Raw genomic sequence first — 17,412 nt, forward strand, 5'->3', positions numbered from 1 at the left:
CATGCTTTTTACCATAATGTAAAGGGGTAGGCTCAATAAAAGTTACCTTCCTTTTTACCTTAGAGGCTCCCCCTTGACTTGAGCTTCCTCCTTGAGCCTTGACCATCTTCTTCCCCTTAGGGCATTGACTCCGATAATGCCCCTTTTGATTGCAAGAGAAACACACAATGTGCTCCTTGCTCTTCTTTGTTCCGGGGATGGTCTCCTTGGGCTTCACCTTACCTTTTTGTGCCACTTGGCCCTTCTTCTTGGCCAATTTAGGGCACTTGCTCTTGTAGTGCCCATGTTCCCTACACTCAAAGCATATAATATGACTTTTATTATTAATTGAAATATTTATACCTTTGCTTGTAGGGGTGGCATCTTTTCCTTTGGATCCGGAGGTAGAAGCTTCCTCTTGATCGGACCTTGATTCTCCTCCATTTGATTTTTCTTGACTTGTGGAGGTAGAATCTTCTTCCTCCTCTTCGTCTCTTGACCCGGATGTAGAAACTTCTCCTTCTTCTTGATCCGGCGTCACCAAGGATTGCTCCCCCTCAATCCTAGAAGTGGAGGCTTCATCATCTTGAATATGAAACAAAGAGTATGCTCCCTCCTTATTCCCTTCGTTGCATTCCTTTGAGGATGAAGCTTCTTGGATTTCCTCTTCTTCGGAGGTTGAGCATCTCTCAACCTCGGAGTCCTCCTCTTGGTCTTGCTCCAAAGAGTCACCCTCTCTGGATACTTCTTGCTCTTGTACAGTGGAGGGGATCTCTTCATGAAGCTTGGCCAATTTGCTCCATAATTCCTTTGCATCTTCAAATTCTCCAATTTTGCAAAGGATGGTGCTTGGCAATAAATTGACCAAAAGCTTGGTCACTTTGTCATTTGCATCGCACCTTTGGACTTGCTCCGAGCTCCATTTGCTTTTCTTGAGAAGCTTGCCCTTGGAGTTTGTTGGAGCTTCAAATCCTTCCATTAGAGCAAACCATTGCTCTATCTCCATCATAAGAAAGTTTTCGATTCTTGATTTCCAAGAATCGAAGCTCGTGGAAGTGTACGGTGGTGCCACCATTGTGTCAAATCCAAGCCCATCTTGGAATTGCATCTTGAAGTTGAGCTTGATAAAGTCTTGAACTTGAAGAATTTGCTCTAACTTCTTCACCCTCTAGCTTTTCTTGATATGCTTGACCCTTCCGGCGATGATTCCGGTGAAGAGCGGCCTTGCTCTGATACCACTTGTTAGGACCAAAAGTAGCTAGAGGGGGGGGGGGGGCGAATAGCTTGTCGCGTGCTCTTTGCTCGGCGTTGCTTGTTTCTTCTAAGATGTGCAGCGGAAAATATAAAGAAACAAATCACACAACGCTAACAAGGTTGGTTTACTTGGTATCCACCTCACAAGAGGTGACTAGTCCAAGGATCCACACCACGCACGCACCCTCCACTATGAAAACACTCCTTTTCGGTAACTACCGAGGGCGGAGAAGCCCTACAAGACTCTCAGTACAAGAAGAAAGGAAAGGGAAACAAAATACAAGCGCAAAGCTTACAATGAGTACAGAAAACCCTAACCCTAGCTTCTCTTCTTGCCTTTGATCCGCCTCTTGACTTGGAAAGCTTCCAAGATCCTTCAAGAACTGGCGATCTGATCTTTGAGAGCGCTGTGGAGGAGTTGGCGAGAGATCTGGAGTGAATCGGTGAAGATTTGCCGCAGCCATCGCACGCCTGCAGCTTAAATCGACGCCAACGGTCGGAACCCGATCGATTCAAATGTTCCCAATCGATTGGGGAGGCTTTGGATCGATCCACGGATCGATCCAGAGCGCCTCTGTGCTCTAGGAAAAACGTCTGGATCGATCCACGGATCGATCCAGCGCTTATCGCGCGAAGCAGCTGCGTCCCAATCGATCGGATGATCGGATCGATCCACGGATCGATCCGAGCTTCTGATTGGAAAGGCCGGATCGATCCATCGATCGATCAGCCTCTGGATCGATCCTCTGATCGATCCAGCACTTGGTTTTTGCCCAAAACCAAGTTCCAAGACTCCCAAACCAACATCCGGTCATCCTTGACCTGTTGGTACATCATGCCTAGCATCTGGTCACTCCCTTGACCTGCCAGGACTTCCCACCAAGTGTCCGGTCAATTCCTTTGACCCACTTGGACTTTTCTCGTCATGCCAAGTATCTGGTCACTCCCTTGACCTACTTGGACTTTCCTATTCAGATGTCTGGTCAATCCCTTTGACCTATCTGTATTTCCTCGTGCCAAGTATCCAGTCAATCCTTTGACCTACTTGGACTTCCCAACACCAGATGTCCGATCATCCTTGATCCATCTGGATTTTCCCTTGCCTGGCTTCACTCACCAGGACTTTCACCTAGCTCACTCACTAGGGTTTTCCATCTGCCTAGCTTCACTCACTAGGTCTTTCACCTGGCTTCACTTACCAGGACTTTCACCTAGCTTCACTCACTAGGGTTTTCCATCTGCCTAGACTCCCAGTTAGGACTTCCCAGTCAAGGTTTCACTCACCTTGACCTACTTGACTCTTCTTCAATTAACATCTTATTGTCAAACATCTAAACTCAAACCAAGACTCAGCTTGGTCAACCAGGTCAACCTTGACCTGAGGGATGTTGCACCAACAGTTGTTTATTGTAGGATCGAAAAAAATTTAGATATCTCCATAATGGCATGATATTGTCCATTTTGGGTCTAAGCCCTCATGGTTTTGCTTTTGGGCTCTCCCTAAAAGGCCTCAGGCCAATGGAGATATCTTTTCTCTTATAAATCCATGATTTTTCCCATGTGTTTTCAATGTGGGATTATGTTTGTAACCTTGCAACCCAAACAATCCCCCCTGAAACAAAGAACCACAGGCTTCCCACGTTCGATCCTCGACCCACCAAGTCTTCCTGTCCCTCGGTCCACCCAACCTATTAGGACTTCCTTGCTTAGCCGCAACTAGGACTTCCTGCCTGGTGTTTGGTCCTCTTGATCCGAACATCGGAGCTCCCACTTTCTTTGTTCAAGGTCAATATTGTACCCACATTGCTCAATCAGACCATAACTCTTATGCACAGTCGGTGGTTAAACCTTCTGGCAGTCCGGGCCCTGATACCAATTGTAGGATCGAAAAAAATTTAGATATCTCCACAATGACATGATATTGTCCACTTTGGGCCTAATCCCTCGTGGTTTTGCTCTTGGACTCTCCCTAAAAGGCCTCAGACCAATGGAGATATCTTTTCTCTTATAAACCCATGATTTTTCCCATATGTTTTCAATGTGGGACTATGTTTGTAACCTTGCAATCCTAACACTTATTCCCCGAAAGGTTTATCTTTTATCTCAGTCAAAGTATATATCTGATTTGTTTGAGCGTGTTTATTTTACTGATAATAGGGTTGTTGATACTTCTATTGAGACTAATTCTCTATATTCTCCATCTATTGGCTCATCTTTGTCGGATCCTTGTTTGTACAGAACTATTGTTGGAGGCTTAGTTTATCTCACCGTGACTCGTCCAGATATTACGTATGCTGTTCATGTGGTTAGTCAATTTGTCGCTGCACCAACTACAGTTCATTAATTGGGCTGCTGTTCTTCGTATTCTTAGGTATCTTCGGGGCACTCAATTTCAAAACCTTTTATTTCCTTCTACTTCTTCTCTTGACCTGCGTGCATACTCTGATGCGGATTGGCCTGGTGATCCTACGGATCGCAAATCTACCACTGGCTTCTGCATTTTTCTTGGGGATTCCCTCATTTCTTGGAAGAGTAAAAAATAAGATGTTATTTCTAGATCTTTCACAGAAGCTGAGTATCGTGTCATGCCATCAACTACTTGTGAGATAGTTTGATTGCGTTGGTTGCTTGCGGATATGAATATCTCTCTTCATCAACCTACTCCGTTATATTATGATAATCAGAGTACTATTCAAATTATGCGCAATTCAGTTTTTCATGAATGGACGAAACGTATTGAAATCGATTGTCACATTACTCGTCACCATCTTCAGATTGTCACCATCGCATTGCCTTTTGTTTCTTCAAAACTACAAATTGTTGATATGTTTACCAAGGCTCATTCCGCTTCGCGCTTCCGATTTTTATCTAACAAACTCTCAATGTTTCTGGATGTAGCATCGTGAGTTTGAGGGGGGATGTTAGATTATATAATCTATTAGAATTATTTGTTTATAGCCTTAGGACAATTTAGTCTTTTACCTTTTCAGTTTAGGGTTTAGATTTAGTTTTTTACCATTTCAGTTTAGGGTTTAAATTTTTTCTTATAATTAACTATATAAAGACCTTGTACTCTTTATTTCTTAATTAATTTTGGATTCAATAATATGATTAGTTTTTCTTTCTCTTAATTTCTACATTGATGGCCTGGGGTCGGGTGCGACGGGGGCGCTGAGGACGAGCGATTTCACCTTTTGCCACATTTATGGAAACTTAGGTCGTTCCTTAAGATTGGTGGGAACTCGAAGAAGATTTCGAACCCTGCGTCAGCTCGAGGTTGAAGAAGAAGAAGAAGAAGATAGGAGGAAGAGGCTTCGTGCTCGAAGGGCCGACATCGCTAAATTTTGTAACTTTTTCCCTTCTCTGTTATATTTTCGCGGATCGATCACGAATCTGATGGCAAAAGGCGAATACGTTCACCCCCTGCGCCCCCACCAACCCGTCCTAGGGCCAATACGGAGGAGGTAAATGATGGGCGGCTACTAGCCTTTGGAATAGTGACTAACACATAAGGGGGACATTTACCTGGACTTTGCCTAGATTTGATGATAATACCTCATGCGCTAGCCACTAGACCCATCTGAGGGAACTGGATCGATCACGAATCTGACTGCTAGATATGAAAGTGGATGATGATGGATGAAATCTATTTATACAGATGGGTAGACGTCTTAACGTTGACCAGTTGCCAGAGAGATATTTGCTTGTAATTTATCTCTTCCGTATTGATACTGGGATAGATTGACGAAGACACTAGGACGAACGTATTTATCTTTTGTCACAAGAGAAATATTTGCTCTCTTTGTATCTTGGACATTTACATTAATTGTTAATAGTCATCTACTTTATATTGGTCTAAGAATGGAATGGATTCATGAGATGAGAATCTGCTCGAACGAGTAAAATTGGAAGGCGTCAATGGCACCTGAGGTACGACTTTCGAACGTTGAATTGGTTAAAAGTCAAACAACTTGGAGAAATATTTGACTTTTATTAAAAAAAGAGGCTATCTTCCATTGAAACATATGAAAGACTACCAAAAACATAAGATCTAGTTTCAGTCAAGCTGTTCTTGACATGAAGAAATCTTCCAACAGACCTACTGCTGCAAATCTAATGCATGCTCTTTTCCCTAGCCTTTCTTTAATTATGCTACTTAAAATCTCGTATGGAATGGGGAGAAGTGCTTTAATGATGCTATCACGCCTTGAATGGAAGCACAGGCCGCGATCACGGAGATGAGGAAGCACACGAAGCTCAAGCATTGCAAGAACACCCACTTGGTGGAAAACCTCGCGACACCTTTCTGAGCGATGTACATCTCGATCGGAAAGTAGACCGTGAGCGGCCAGAACCCCAGAGCTCCCAGGAACGCGAGCACTTCGTTGAAGAAGGGCATGATGATGGCCAGAGTCGTGCTCGTGATCACGAACCCAGTCCTCCATGCCAGTCGGAAACCGTTGACGCTGAAGCCAAGGCGATTGTTGATCACAATGGGACGCTCGTGATTCAGTAGGTTTGAGTTGGGAAACCACTGGGCGATCCGTAGTTCTATTACTGCAAACAGTGGCTGGCTGAACACCTACAGAGCAAGAGAGAGGCAGAGTATTGAGGAAGAAGATGAATTCCAGCTCAAGAGTCAAGAGAGAGAGAGAGAGAATTGCCTGATAAGCTCCGAGCAAATGCACCACGATGCAGATGTTGGCAATGTCGATCAACCAGAACGGCTCGTAAAATCCGAACCCGGTTAGCATGTTTCCCGGAGCTTTGTTTCCGAACGCAACGTAGCCGAGGCAACCACAGAGGATGTAGAAGACGGTGGTCACTGCCACACCCACGACGGTTGCTCTCTTCATCACTTTGTTCTCTGCAGGAGATCGCAGAGTGTCCTAAGGAGCAGAAGAACGATCGAATTGTTAAGCAAAGAAACGAGAAAGATTTCGAACGCAGTGAAAAGCTTAAAACCTGGATCTCGATTAAGATCAACGAATACGAATACGCAAACGCGATATTTCCGAGCGCCTGAAATGACTTCCAGATCTTCTCGGCCGCAGTGACGTCCACTCCGACGACCGTACCTGTGATGCTCGTCTCACCGATTTCCCCTGTTTTGAGTAAAAACCTCGACTGATTCAGATTCTAATCGTGCATTTTTTTTAACCAAATTGGGATGTGTCGATCGATATTACCGGAGATGACGCTTTTTGCTGAAAGACCTACGCCAATGAAAGAGTAGCAAAAGGACATCAGTGCTGCAACGATGGACAACCACCACAGTTTGTGGAAGTTTTGGAGTTGAGACATAAAGATTTGGACCATGCCGAACCCAACCATGAAGAGGCTGGTGGGAACACTGCAATCTGCTTCGCGGCCTTTCCAATGGTAGCAATTCGACTTGACAATGGCCCTGCGAGAGGTCAGTGCTGAGCCATTAGCTTTCAGATGCCAAATGAAAACAGGGCGACCAGAGAAGCTTACGCCAAGCTGAGGGAAGCTGTGATGGTGTAGCCGATGGAAACTCCGAAGAGGTTTACGTATTGGGAGAGCCCGCAGAGCCAGAGCTTTGTTCCACCTGCACGTACGCGACGCAGTAGCCTCAGTCATCGTCGATCATCTTCCTGCGTTTTGATATGGACGTTTACCTAAATTAGACTTGACCGCGGCCATGTAGGTGTAGTTTCTGGTGCCGTAGCATGGATCTCCAGTCCTGTAGCAGTCGGCCAGCAGACTGGAAGTGTACAGCGTGATGACGGAGAAGAGAACGAGCGACACGCTTCCAGCTGCCCAACCGAGCTGAGCCATGGCCCATGCCAAGGATAGCACGCCGGAACCGATCACCGCCGTTATGATATGCGCGCTCGCCGTCCACACAGTTCCTGTAAATTGCTCTACGCGGATCACGCATGCATGCAAGATGCAACGCACTTGTAACAACTGCTTTAACTCACCGGTTCTCCTCGGCAAGCCATCGTCGTCCAGCGCCTCTTCTCTGTTCGCTTCCATGTCTCTTCGTGCCGCAGCAGTCACGGGTATATCGATCTCCATGCTCATCGGATTTGATCTCCCACAGCGTGTTTGTTTTCCCCCCGTTAGCTTATATTTCTAACGCAAATCAGTGATGGATTTTCCGGTTATCCAGGAAACAATATCCTAATTTAGAAAGGTGGAATTCGTTGTCGCTTGTAGTTGCCTGCCACGGGATGCAATATTATGGGACTCTCTGTTTTCTGACCCGATTCATCAGAATTTGGATAGATTTGTTTGACTTTCCCCCATTAAATTTAGCTGCTAGATTTTGAGGATCTTGTCGGAATATTACTTGTGTATGAACAAAAATTGAATAAGAGGAAAAGGATAGCTTATCAGTTCCTACTAGCTTTAAGCAAAACAATTACAAAGCAAAGCGACTTCAAGAATCAGAGACAGACAGTGCTACAAAAGTTTCGGCATCGAATGCAGAAGTTTGGGAGTCGTCGGAGTAGTCGAGTCATTGGCATGTGTTGGCTTGAGCTTTTGAATCCATTGAAGAAGTCGGTTCCTGTGATCTTGGGAATTCATGTTTGCGGCGGTGTCAAGTGTGCCATTTTGGGCGAAAGCAGATTCAAACTGTTCTAAGACCTTCACAATCTGCCAGAAATCAGGTCTCTTGTCTGAATGGAGTGTCCAGCATTGCTCGATCAATGCTCGTAAGGCCGCAGGGCATTCGGGCGGCACGACAGGTCTCAAGTTCTGCAAAATGCTAATTTATCACACTACAGTCTGCATGTTTGTGTATCAGTATATAGCTTCCTCCCTTAATCGAGAACTCGATTTTAAGAAACATAAACAGCAAGAAAATATGATACTATCTTAAAAGGAACAAATATGACATTGACAGATCTCATTCAACATATGAATAGTTAGTTAGATGATCAATAAGCAGTCTATTAATGCAGATATTTCATAAAAAACACATGAATTCTCGAGATACCTTATGGACGACTGCAAAAGCAGCCTGAATAGGAGTCATTTCTTCATAAGGGACCCTTCCAGTCAGCATCTCCCACAGGACTAGTCCAAAACTGTAAACATCGACCTTTGGCCCGTAAGGCTTGTGTTTGATCATCTCTGGTGCCATCCATCGAAATGTTCCAGGATCCTGGGCCAAAGTATCACAGTATGCTACCTCACAGGCTATTCCAAAGTCTGCAATTTTTACACAATAATCTTGATCAAAAAGAATGTTCTCGGGTTTCAAATCCCGATGAATAACTCCTTGTGAGTGGATATATTCCATTCCCCTGGCAATATCCAGTGCAAATGCAATGAGTTTCTGCAGAGGGAGAGGTTTTTGTTCGAGCTTGTGTAGAAAAGCTCTCAAGGACCCTCCTGAGAGATATTCAGTAATAATGCAAAAGACTGGTGGCTTTTTACTTGCTGCTATCAACTGCATCAAAGTAAACATAAACTATCAGTTATCACTAGCAAATTTCTTTCTAATGAACTGTGTTATTTTGTCAGCGTTTATTCTTGTAGCAAACGTTTAACACTGCGATAACAGATGTTTATGCTAAGGATAGGATGCATTTCCTGTTATATTTGTCCCCCAAGTTATGATAAAGGAAAAGACAAGATGAGCGCTACCTATATAGTGTGAAGTCTCTGCAATATCAATCAGAAGAATGCAACCATTATAATCATATGTTTGAGGGGAACATAGTTTTATACACTGAAAGAAAGATGATAGGAGTATCAGGGAATTAACTCAACATTGTCGAATGTTCTAGGTTACACTAACAGTAAAAAATAAGGATAGTGATGTTAAAGTAAATCTCAAGGATCAATTATAAAACAACAACAACAACAAAAAATAATGAAATTGCAGTGGTAGTCTGTTAAGTTTAACATAAATCTTTGCAATATCTACCAGAAGCATTCATTTATTATAATCATATAGTTGCAGCCAAATCATTCATATTTGTCTATGAAAACAAAAATTGGATTAAGAGGAACTTGGCACGCAACTCTCTAGGGCCGGTCGGTTGGTTGGTTTCAGTTTGTATCTTGCATAATACTCATAAGTAACTCCAGTTCTGCATACATTTTATGAATCCAAAACATGTAAATTGACATATTTTGAATAACCGAAACCTATATAAAGGCACAACATAAGATCAGTTGGTACCTTTATCACATTCCGATGATAAAGATGGGCAAGAAGTGTGACTTCCCTTGTGAACTGTTTCTCCAAACGAGCAGCCATGAGGCCATTTTCGTCATCATCGCCATCAGGTTGTCTAATGATCTTTACTGCAACAGGCTGATTTTTATAGACACCATGATATAACTTGCTATGAGCTCCTGAAGCAAACCTAACCCCAAGGTACAATTGGGATAAATCAACCATCCATTCTTCAGAAGTTTCTATAGCATTTACCTTCCTAACACCATGTTCAAAGTAGCTAGTCCATGAAGCATTCCCGCGGCTCCTATTATGCATATCTGTCCCATTTCTCGGGGAGATGTGCATATGGTCTTTTGCATGCCTTGGTGAATAAACCCCAGAATGGCCTTCTTTGGAAAACAATTTGCTTAAGACATTCTTATCTGACCCTTTCCTCCTAGGTGGTGGGGTTGAGAACCGTTTCTTGTTAGCCATTGCTTCCTTGAAGGCATCCGAAAGGTAGGTTGTCGGAAGAGGAGAAGCAGACCTTTGCTTCGGTTTAGAATTCTGCCCTTGCCTAAAAGAAAATTGGGTATAACTCTGAGAATCAGAATTCAGGTGAAACCCAACTGAAGGTTTATTCATGCTGCGGTTTGAGTCCCCTGGCATCAATCTAGGACCTTTACCATGAGAAGAAATAGGCACAGAAGATCCTGCAGTTAAGTTCTTAGTAAAAGAGAGGCCAGAAGACTGTAAATTACTTATCCCCTTTGACTTGAAACTAGAATGCTTATAAATTTTTCGCGGAGAATCTGAAGCTCCAGGAATTGAATTTGACACTTCTGGTTTAAGTTCTAGATCACGGCCACCATGCAGCAATGACTGCAATGATGGCAAACTAGTTGAATGAGACAATGAGCTTGCTGCTTTTGGTCCAGTGCCTCGACGAACAGGTAATGAGAGTGATGCCAACTGTAATGCTTCAGCAGTCCTTTTTGGCTTCGATTCCGGATGGTTTTCAGGATGCACAAACAAGGGGACTGAAGACAAGTGAGCTGAACCTAACCTGTGGAAAACAGTGTGAGAGAAATTTGCCCTCCTCAACCAAGAGCTTCCCTCTTCTTCCATTACTTCCCAGAGTGCAAAGCACCTTGTGAATCAAATTCCAGCAGTGAAGCTTCGAAATCCCATCGAACCAAGGAATGAAACAGTTCAAGATCACCAGTCTTCTAAAATTAAATAAAGCTCCCTGCCAACCAATCCTATTCAGGAATATAAATGCATCAGATGAATCCAACCACAGTGAGACAAATAGAACTTGAATGAAATGAAAGAAGCAGTCTCCACCTCTCATAGACCTTTCAGAAAGATTATTTTACAAAAAGGTAAGACCAATCAAAGTGATAATTCGCATGAAAAACAAAGGAAGCAAAATCAAATAAATCAGCATCAAATACTAAACAATAACTTTATTAGCTTTGTACAATCAATCATTAAGAAAACAAACACGAACCACAGACGCCTCAATCCACGAGTAATCTAAACAAATAATCGTCTGAAAACCAAAAATTGGAAACCATAACAACTTGAATCATCTTCTAAATGTTTCCATTAATGTCAGACAGAGCATCAAAATCGCACTTTTCTCCAAGGAGAACAGTACAAAGCCATAATAATGCTGAAAAAAAGCCGTCTTTCCCCAATCATCGGGTGATCTAGAACCAAAAGAGAGGGAAAAGCTTCGAAGCACGGCGCCGCTGAGATAAAACACGAAGGGAAGGGGTTGAACAACCTGCAGAAGCGGACTGGATCACCGACGGCAGCGCGTACCGGTAGACAGCTGCCAAGGACTCAGCCGCCACCCTGAATGAACGGGAAAGCGAAATTGGAGAAGAGCATCGAACAGGTGGAGGCGGAGGGGAAGTCGCCGACGCTACGTCCCTTTCCTCTTTGGAATCCCATCCATTATTGCTCTGCTACCGGGGGCACAATGGAAGAATGTTTCTTTACTACTTACTGGTCAAGTCGTGCATTCGAGAATATGAAGAAAATTTGTAGATTGATTAAATAATTGGATATTCACATGGTAAAAAGATGATTCGTTATTATCAGTCGTATCAATTTATCTTTAGATTTATAAAAAATATTAAATAATGAATAACTATTAGTCATTTTTTACAAATGGTAAAATATTGAAGCATACGTCTAATTTCAATCTATAAATATTCAACTATCATATCATCCTAAAAACTATATGTGGTAAAAGGTGATATCGCTCGCCCCCAACGTCCTCGCCGTACCACGCCCAAGATCTTCACGAGGGAGGTAAATCATGATAGCTAGAGAAGTTAGTGCGCAGTGGGAAGAGGTGCACAGGGATCAGGGAATTACGTCCTGACTACCCTACGGTTCGAACTCACACTCTTAAGTGATAAGTTTCTATGCACTAACCGCTCCAGATAACCCCGTGGGGTATCCAAAAATTATATGTGATAGATATGTAAATGGATGTAATAAAATTCTATTGCTATATATAGTCTAGTTTTTTATTGGATTTTTTTTTTTAGTTCACTTCTTGTCTTGAGGGAAAAGAATTAGATGGTCTTCGAGGGAAAAGTATTTATAAGTTTATTGGAATATTTTTTAAAAAAAAAAAAATATAAATAGCAATAAAATAATAGGTAAAATATAGATACTTGATAAATTGATAGGTATAAGAATGAGATGAAATTTAAATAACCTATGGAGTTGAATATAGAGATAGATTCAATAAATGAAGACAGGTGCGCAGGATATGAATTCGACTCTAAGTTTTATCCATTGTCATTCCTAATCAATTGCCCATGCGGTTGTCTCCTAAAGGTGTCCAGATGATAAGACGGTGATAAATTTACTATAATAAGATACAAGATTAATTTTTAACGGACGTATATAATCAGAAAAAAAATCTCTCTTATCTTCTAATCACTTGTCAGCCACTATAAATAATCCTATTATTTATCTCTCTTTATATAATCTATGAACGAACTATATAAAACATCCGGGGTGCTACAATTGTGAAAAAGGAAACAGGATTTTGGGACCGATGGGGGACACCGGGATACTATAGTAACGAAAGAATGGAGAGTGCATTTGAGTTAAGATATTATTATTATAAAAACATATTTTACTTTAATTTGTTTTCATATTTTTTTAGTGAAGAAAATAATTAGGAAAACCAATTAAAAGAAGTCTTTTTTATTATCTTTAAAAGGACTTTCTATATTTTAAAAAATAAATAAATGATCCTAAGTTTACTTTCTAAATTTCTTCATATTTATTTAGACTGGTCTAATAATATTAAATAACTTTTATTACAATCAGTTTGTCAGTAAACTGGTAATAATTATAACAATTTAGATTTATAATAAATCATTCTATTTTTTGTTTTCCCTTCAAAAAGTTGTTAGCTGTCGACGTTGAACAACTTATCTCATTATCTTGTTTTTTTATTATCATTAATCAATTGACTTGATGCATATTTATCATAGTTTAATATTATTTAATTAAAATATTTATTATGATTTGATAGGTACATTTATCATAATTTAATATGTCTAAATAAAATATATCCATTTAACATCCATCCTTCTACTTATCTACAAATCGTCATTTATTAAAATTTTACTTTATAAAATTTCTAACACGACTCCTCCGTTTTAATCATTTTATTTATTATAAGATATCCCTTTTAATCTCGTTATTTAGGAATATAAAAATATTGAGATCCATCGGTGAGATAAACAAATGGGTTAGAGGAAGGATGAACAATAATTTTACTAATACTTTAGCAAAGTCACACAATAATTAGACAGCCGGGTCAACTTTCATCAAGAGGCAAAAATTAATTAAAAATAAGAGTCACACTCTAATCCACGTCAGAGATCATGCGTGCTGATAGAAAATTCAGAATCTGAAAATGTTTAAATAAAATATTTTGATGCTCCAGGCCAAAATATGAGCTCAAGAGGATTCGAGATTTAATTGAGAACACTATAGTTTATCCTTTATATTTTTTTTTATAAAATACAAAAATATTACAGACAGATTCTTTTTTCTAAACAAAATTCTTACAGAATCATAGAACTGAGAAATCTTCACAAATGCCAATTCTTTCTAACAATAGCACATTTGTAAACACCTTCAGAACTAAGATATCACTCTGTTGTTGGAAGTGCAGATTGATTAGGATATCTGCCTTGTTGTGTGAAGCCCTATCTGATAAATAGTAATATCAGCATCCAAATGAAGTTGACAAACAAAAACCATAGATTTTGATAACAAGAAAAGATATCATAGCAAATATCAGGATTGCAAACTAATATGGCATAGAAAAGCTTGAGCAGTATGAATGCAAGCTTCCACCCTTTTAATGTACAAATAAGACCCTCTTAACATCAAGGAGTAAATGCTCCTGATCACCTGACAAGATGATTTTTCTGCCAAAATGAACAACTTCTAACATAGTTCGAACTACTGCCTGGGATTTGCATTCAGATATTTCCCCCTTAGAGAGTCTATAGAAAGTTGAGAATCCAAACTGTAGGACCGTGCACCAACACAAACAAGAACAATTTTCAGAATGCTAGACTTCTTGCTATTTTATAAGGGAACAGATATAAGGAAAGAGCAAGTATAAACCTGCAACCATTAACCATGAGGTTGAAGAAAAAACTTGAGATAATCTGAATGAAGATCATGATTTAGCTACGAATGCAGACTACTGATTCCAATCCTTGCAAGCATATACCAAATCATTACAAAACCTAAACATGTAAGAAGTTTCTCCATTATTTACACCCGTCATGTCCTGTAAAACAGTATTGGTTCATCTTTACCCAATCAATTCATCCACTCGAGCATAAACAAAAGAATCTTTTCCCAACAAACTTACCAGGAGTGATGTACATGACAAGTGCAAAATGAACATCAAGGTCATAGCACAGGTACTTGTATTGCCATGGACATGGAGACAGACACATCTCCACTCCTGTAATTTGAACCCCTCAAGGAATTAGTTCTCGCCAATGTACTATTTATATTCCAATCATTCCCATGCGCGGCTGTTGTTGATTCACATCTCTGGCACATCCTAACAAGCAATGCAGCCTTCCTTCTAGCTCTCTTTGTGCCAGTTAGCAAGATGGTCTGAATCAAACCACAAAGCATTGGCATCTTAGCTACATTTTGTGTCACATTTGGTCCTCCACGTCTGCACATCTCTTGCAAAGCTGCAACTGCATTCTCCTTTGCCTTGGGGGTTCCCCTTCTCATTAACCCTACCAAATTTGTGATCACAGTGTCCTCACTTCCAATTGTCTGTGCCAGAATCTGATGCCTCATAAGCAATGCCAGAGCTCCAGCAGCTTCCTCAGCAACAATTTCATCTCTTAGTGCTCCCACCAATGCCGAAACTGATCCCATATCCAACATTCGGGACCAGCTCTCAGGGTGGGTCGAAAGATTAAACAAGGCCATCACAGCATCTTTCTTCCCCCTTGGGTTTCCCTGCATCAGTAAATCAGCTAGTGCAGCAACAGCACCCTGCTCGTCCACAATCATCTTCTTGAATTCATGGACAGCAGAGAGGCTGAACAATGTAGCAGCTGCATTCTCCCTCGCCTCAGTAGTTAACCCATGTCTCAGAACATAAACTATTAATTCCAAACAACCGTCTTCCTCCATAATCCTTCTCTTGTTTCCATCATGAATGGATATGTTCAATATTGCAGTCAGGGCATTCTCCTGAGCAACTGAATTTGTAGACCGGAAAAGCTGGCAGAGAGCTGGGATTGCTCCAGCCTCTGCAATGAAAGCCCTATTCTCCTTCCCAGTTTTTGCCATCAATCGAAGTTCACGGGCTGCAACTGCCTTCACTTCCTGTGAACCAGCTGATAACTGCTCTACCAGCATTAGCGCTGTGATTCGGTTGGTTTCAATAGCTGCCTTACTGGCGCATGCTGCAGTAATGCTCTCAATGGAAACTCCAGAACCATCAGGGGTTTCATATGGAAGTCCATAAAAAACACACCACTGAGAAATCAAGTTTCTAAGGGCTCGGTTTGGCACAAGCCTGTTATGAGTAAGAGTCTGGCCTGAATTAGGGCAAGTACGATGTCCTTCAATCCATTGGGTAATGGAAGCGCGGTCATAGGTTTGTCCAGTGGAAACAACAACCGGATCTTTCATCAGATCAAGAGAAATCGGGCAGCAAAAGTCCTTCGGGATTGTCATGGAGAAATCACCACTTCCTTCGCGCAAGCTACTCCCCTGACTCAACAGTCGCTTCCGCGAGAATTTATACAATTCGACGAAAGGCTTACCGATTTCCACCTCGTGGAACCCGAACAGAAAGAATCTACAATACCGGGCAAGCGCGATGACTCCGCTTACGACCGAAAGGTCGATGTCTTCGTCCTGACTAAGCATCTGCTCCTCCAAAAACTCAATCTCCGTCCGGCAAACTCCAGCATTCTGGATTCCCAGACGATTGACGAACGTGTTCCGGAGCTCCGCCGGATCCGGAACCTCCCCAGTCTCAAATCGAGCCAAGAAAGAGTGGATCTTACACCGTAGCTCTTCATCGTCGGGGTCGACAAAGAACTTGGATCGATTGCACTGGACACGGAGGAGATCGATCAGCCCACAGAGGTCATCGGCGAGCCGAAGACTGTAGAGCGGGAGGACGTCGAGCGCGGTGGCTAGCTCCTGGGCGATGTCGTGGAAATTCCCAGAGATCTGAGGATTCCTCAGCAAAAGCCAGAGCCGACTCGACTGGGAGCAGTATTCCAGCAAGAGCTTGGCGCGGTACACAAAGATATAGAGCTCGCGGAGACAGAGAACCGCGGAGGCCGTGAAGCGCGGCGGCTGGAGGGAAGAGGAAGCCGTGGGAGTCAAGGACTCCTTGAGGGATTCAAAAAGGGCGGCGAGTACCCGGATCTTGAGGACGAGGGAGCGGGCGTTGTAGCGCTGGAACCGAAAGTTGCATCGGCCGGCGGCGGCCACGACATCGGAGCAGAGGGCGGCGAGGGCGTGGATGAGAGCGGCGCCAGAAAGGCCGCCCGGGGCGAAGAACGCCCCGGCGAGTGGAAACCGACGGCGACGCACGGAGAGGAAGGCGAAGGGGGAGGTCATGGCGGATCGCCCGCGCCCACGTCGATCAGATTCCACGATTGGATTGGGGCGCAATTAGGGTTCTTCGCCGGCAAAAGGATCGGAGGATTAAAAAACCAAAAATTTCTTCCTGCCTTCCTTCCTTTCCCTTTTATTGACTTCCAACCAACTGTTGGCTGCATTATTCAGCTTTTTTTAATAATATTTTTCTTCAATTCCGCGTCCCGATTTGTTTCGCCGTGGAAAGGTAAAGCGGGGATATCATGGACGGCGGCTCCCGCTCCACACCGCTCCATTATTGAGGGATAGTTCCGGCATCTCATCCCACATTCTCATTTCTCATCTAATTTCCCACTCCACAGATTTACTACCAGTTTTCTTAAGCACGTAATTTTATTTTAAATTTAAATTTTGCATTCTAGATAAAAAAAAAAGTCTAAAAAAAATAATAAAAAGTAAAAGGAAAAATAATATTAATAAATAAAAATAATAGAAATAGTAAACATGATTATATAAGATGGTCAGGAATTCACGGGCCGAGATGGGTAGACCGGGGAGAAGTCAACGGTCCGCATCGCGGCCACGTCAAAACGTGATTTTATATTTTATTAAAATAATAATAATTATTATTATTTTATGTAATGATTATTTATGAATAGTTTGAATGTGACGGGCAGAAAAGATAAAGCCGAGAAGACAAAGCGAGTCGTTGTCGAAAGCAAACCGATGCCCAATCGCAATAATTGTGGGGTTGGAAAAGTTAAACACCAGTATTTGTTTTTTAATTTGGAAAATTCGATCTGTTTTCAGTCTGATTTTCTTAAAGTCAAAAACCGCCCCTATATTTAGACCGGATGACGGTTCGATTTGGAATTGATGAATTG

The 17,412-nt window shown here is 42.0% G+C and overlaps 3 protein-coding genes across 4 annotated transcripts; all 3 read right to left on the minus strand.

Moving 5' to 3' along the window:
- Nucleotides 1-5,389: 5,389 nt before the first annotated feature.
- On the minus strand, nucleotides 5,390-7,499 carry LOC121987021 (amino acid permease 8-like). Its single transcript, XM_042540938.1, has 7 exons — nucleotides 7,182-7,499; nucleotides 6,876-7,109; nucleotides 6,712-6,805; nucleotides 6,423-6,640; nucleotides 6,199-6,338; nucleotides 5,898-6,122; nucleotides 5,390-5,815 (listed from the first exon to the last, which is right to left on the minus strand). Exons 1-7 carry the CDS (start codon nucleotides 7,282-7,284, stop codon nucleotides 5,390-5,392), a joined length of 1,440 nt encoding a protein of 479 aa, XP_042396872.1. The 5' UTR covers nucleotides 7,285-7,499.
- Nucleotides 7,500-7,569: 70 nt separating this feature from the next.
- On the minus strand, nucleotides 7,570-11,401 carry LOC121987012 (mitogen-activated protein kinase kinase kinase 9-like). The gene is made up of 4 exons (XM_042540929.1): nucleotides 11,169-11,401; nucleotides 9,398-10,638; nucleotides 8,204-8,659; nucleotides 7,570-7,962 (listed from the first exon to the last, which is right to left on the minus strand). Exons 2-4 carry the CDS (start codon nucleotides 10,502-10,504, stop codon nucleotides 7,666-7,668), a joined length of 1,860 nt encoding a protein of 619 aa, XP_042396863.1. The 5' UTR covers nucleotides 10,505-10,638; nucleotides 11,169-11,401; the 3' UTR covers nucleotides 7,570-7,665.
- Nucleotides 11,402-13,394: 1,993 nt separating this feature from the next.
- On the minus strand, nucleotides 13,395-16,667 carry LOC121987032 (U-box domain-containing protein 17-like). 2 transcript variants are annotated; one of them, XM_042540945.1, is made up of 2 exons: nucleotides 14,310-16,667; nucleotides 13,395-13,633 (listed from the first exon to the last, which is right to left on the minus strand). In XM_042540945.1, the coding sequence occupies exon 1, from the start codon at nucleotides 16,547-16,549 to the stop codon at nucleotides 14,351-14,353; it is 2,199 nt and encodes a 732-aa protein (XP_042396879.1). In that variant the 5' UTR covers nucleotides 16,550-16,667; the 3' UTR covers nucleotides 13,395-13,633; nucleotides 14,310-14,350. The 2 variants fall into 2 exon arrangements, with proteins under 2 accessions (XP_042396879.1, XP_042396883.1); XM_042540949.1 differs by lacking the exon at nucleotides 13,395-13,633 and adding an exon at nucleotides 14,078-14,225.
- Between the last annotated feature and the right edge of the window lie 745 nt (nucleotides 16,668-17,412).

Source organism: Zingiber officinale, chromosome 1B (genome assembly GCF_018446385.1).
Source record: "Zingiber officinale cultivar Zhangliang chromosome 1B, Zo_v1.1, whole genome shotgun sequence".
NCBI classification, from domain to species: domain Eukaryota; kingdom Viridiplantae; phylum Streptophyta; class Magnoliopsida; order Zingiberales; family Zingiberaceae; genus Zingiber; species Zingiber officinale.

Coding starts and splice junctions, on each gene's coding strand:
- LOC121987021 (XM_042540938.1), bottom strand. CDS start 7,284: ATGAGCATGGAGATCGATATACCCGTGACTGCTGCGGCACGAAGAGAC. Junction 6,806..6,875: donor CGCGGTCAAGTCTAATTTAG/GTAAACGTCCAT, acceptor GCGTACGTGCAG/GTGGAACAAAGCTCTGGCTC. Junction 6,123..6,198: donor TGATCTTAATCGAGATCCAG/GTTTTAAGCTTT, acceptor TCTGCTCCTTAG/GACACTCTGCGATCTCCTGC.
- LOC121987012 (XM_042540929.1), bottom strand. CDS start 10,504: ATGGAAGAAGAGGGAAGCTCTTGGTTGAGGAGGGCAAATTTCTCTCAC. Junction 8,660..9,397: donor ATCATCGGAATGTGATAAAG/GTACCAACTGAT, acceptor ACTTTGATGCAG/TTGATAGCAGCAAGTAAAAA. Junction 7,963..8,203: donor CTTTTGCAGTCGTCCATAAG/GTATCTCGAGAA, acceptor AGCATTTTGCAG/AACTTGAGACCTGTCGTGCC.
- LOC121987032 (XM_042540945.1), bottom strand. CDS start 16,549: ATGACCTCCCCCTTCGCCTTCCTCTCCGTGCGTCGCCGTCGGTTTCCA.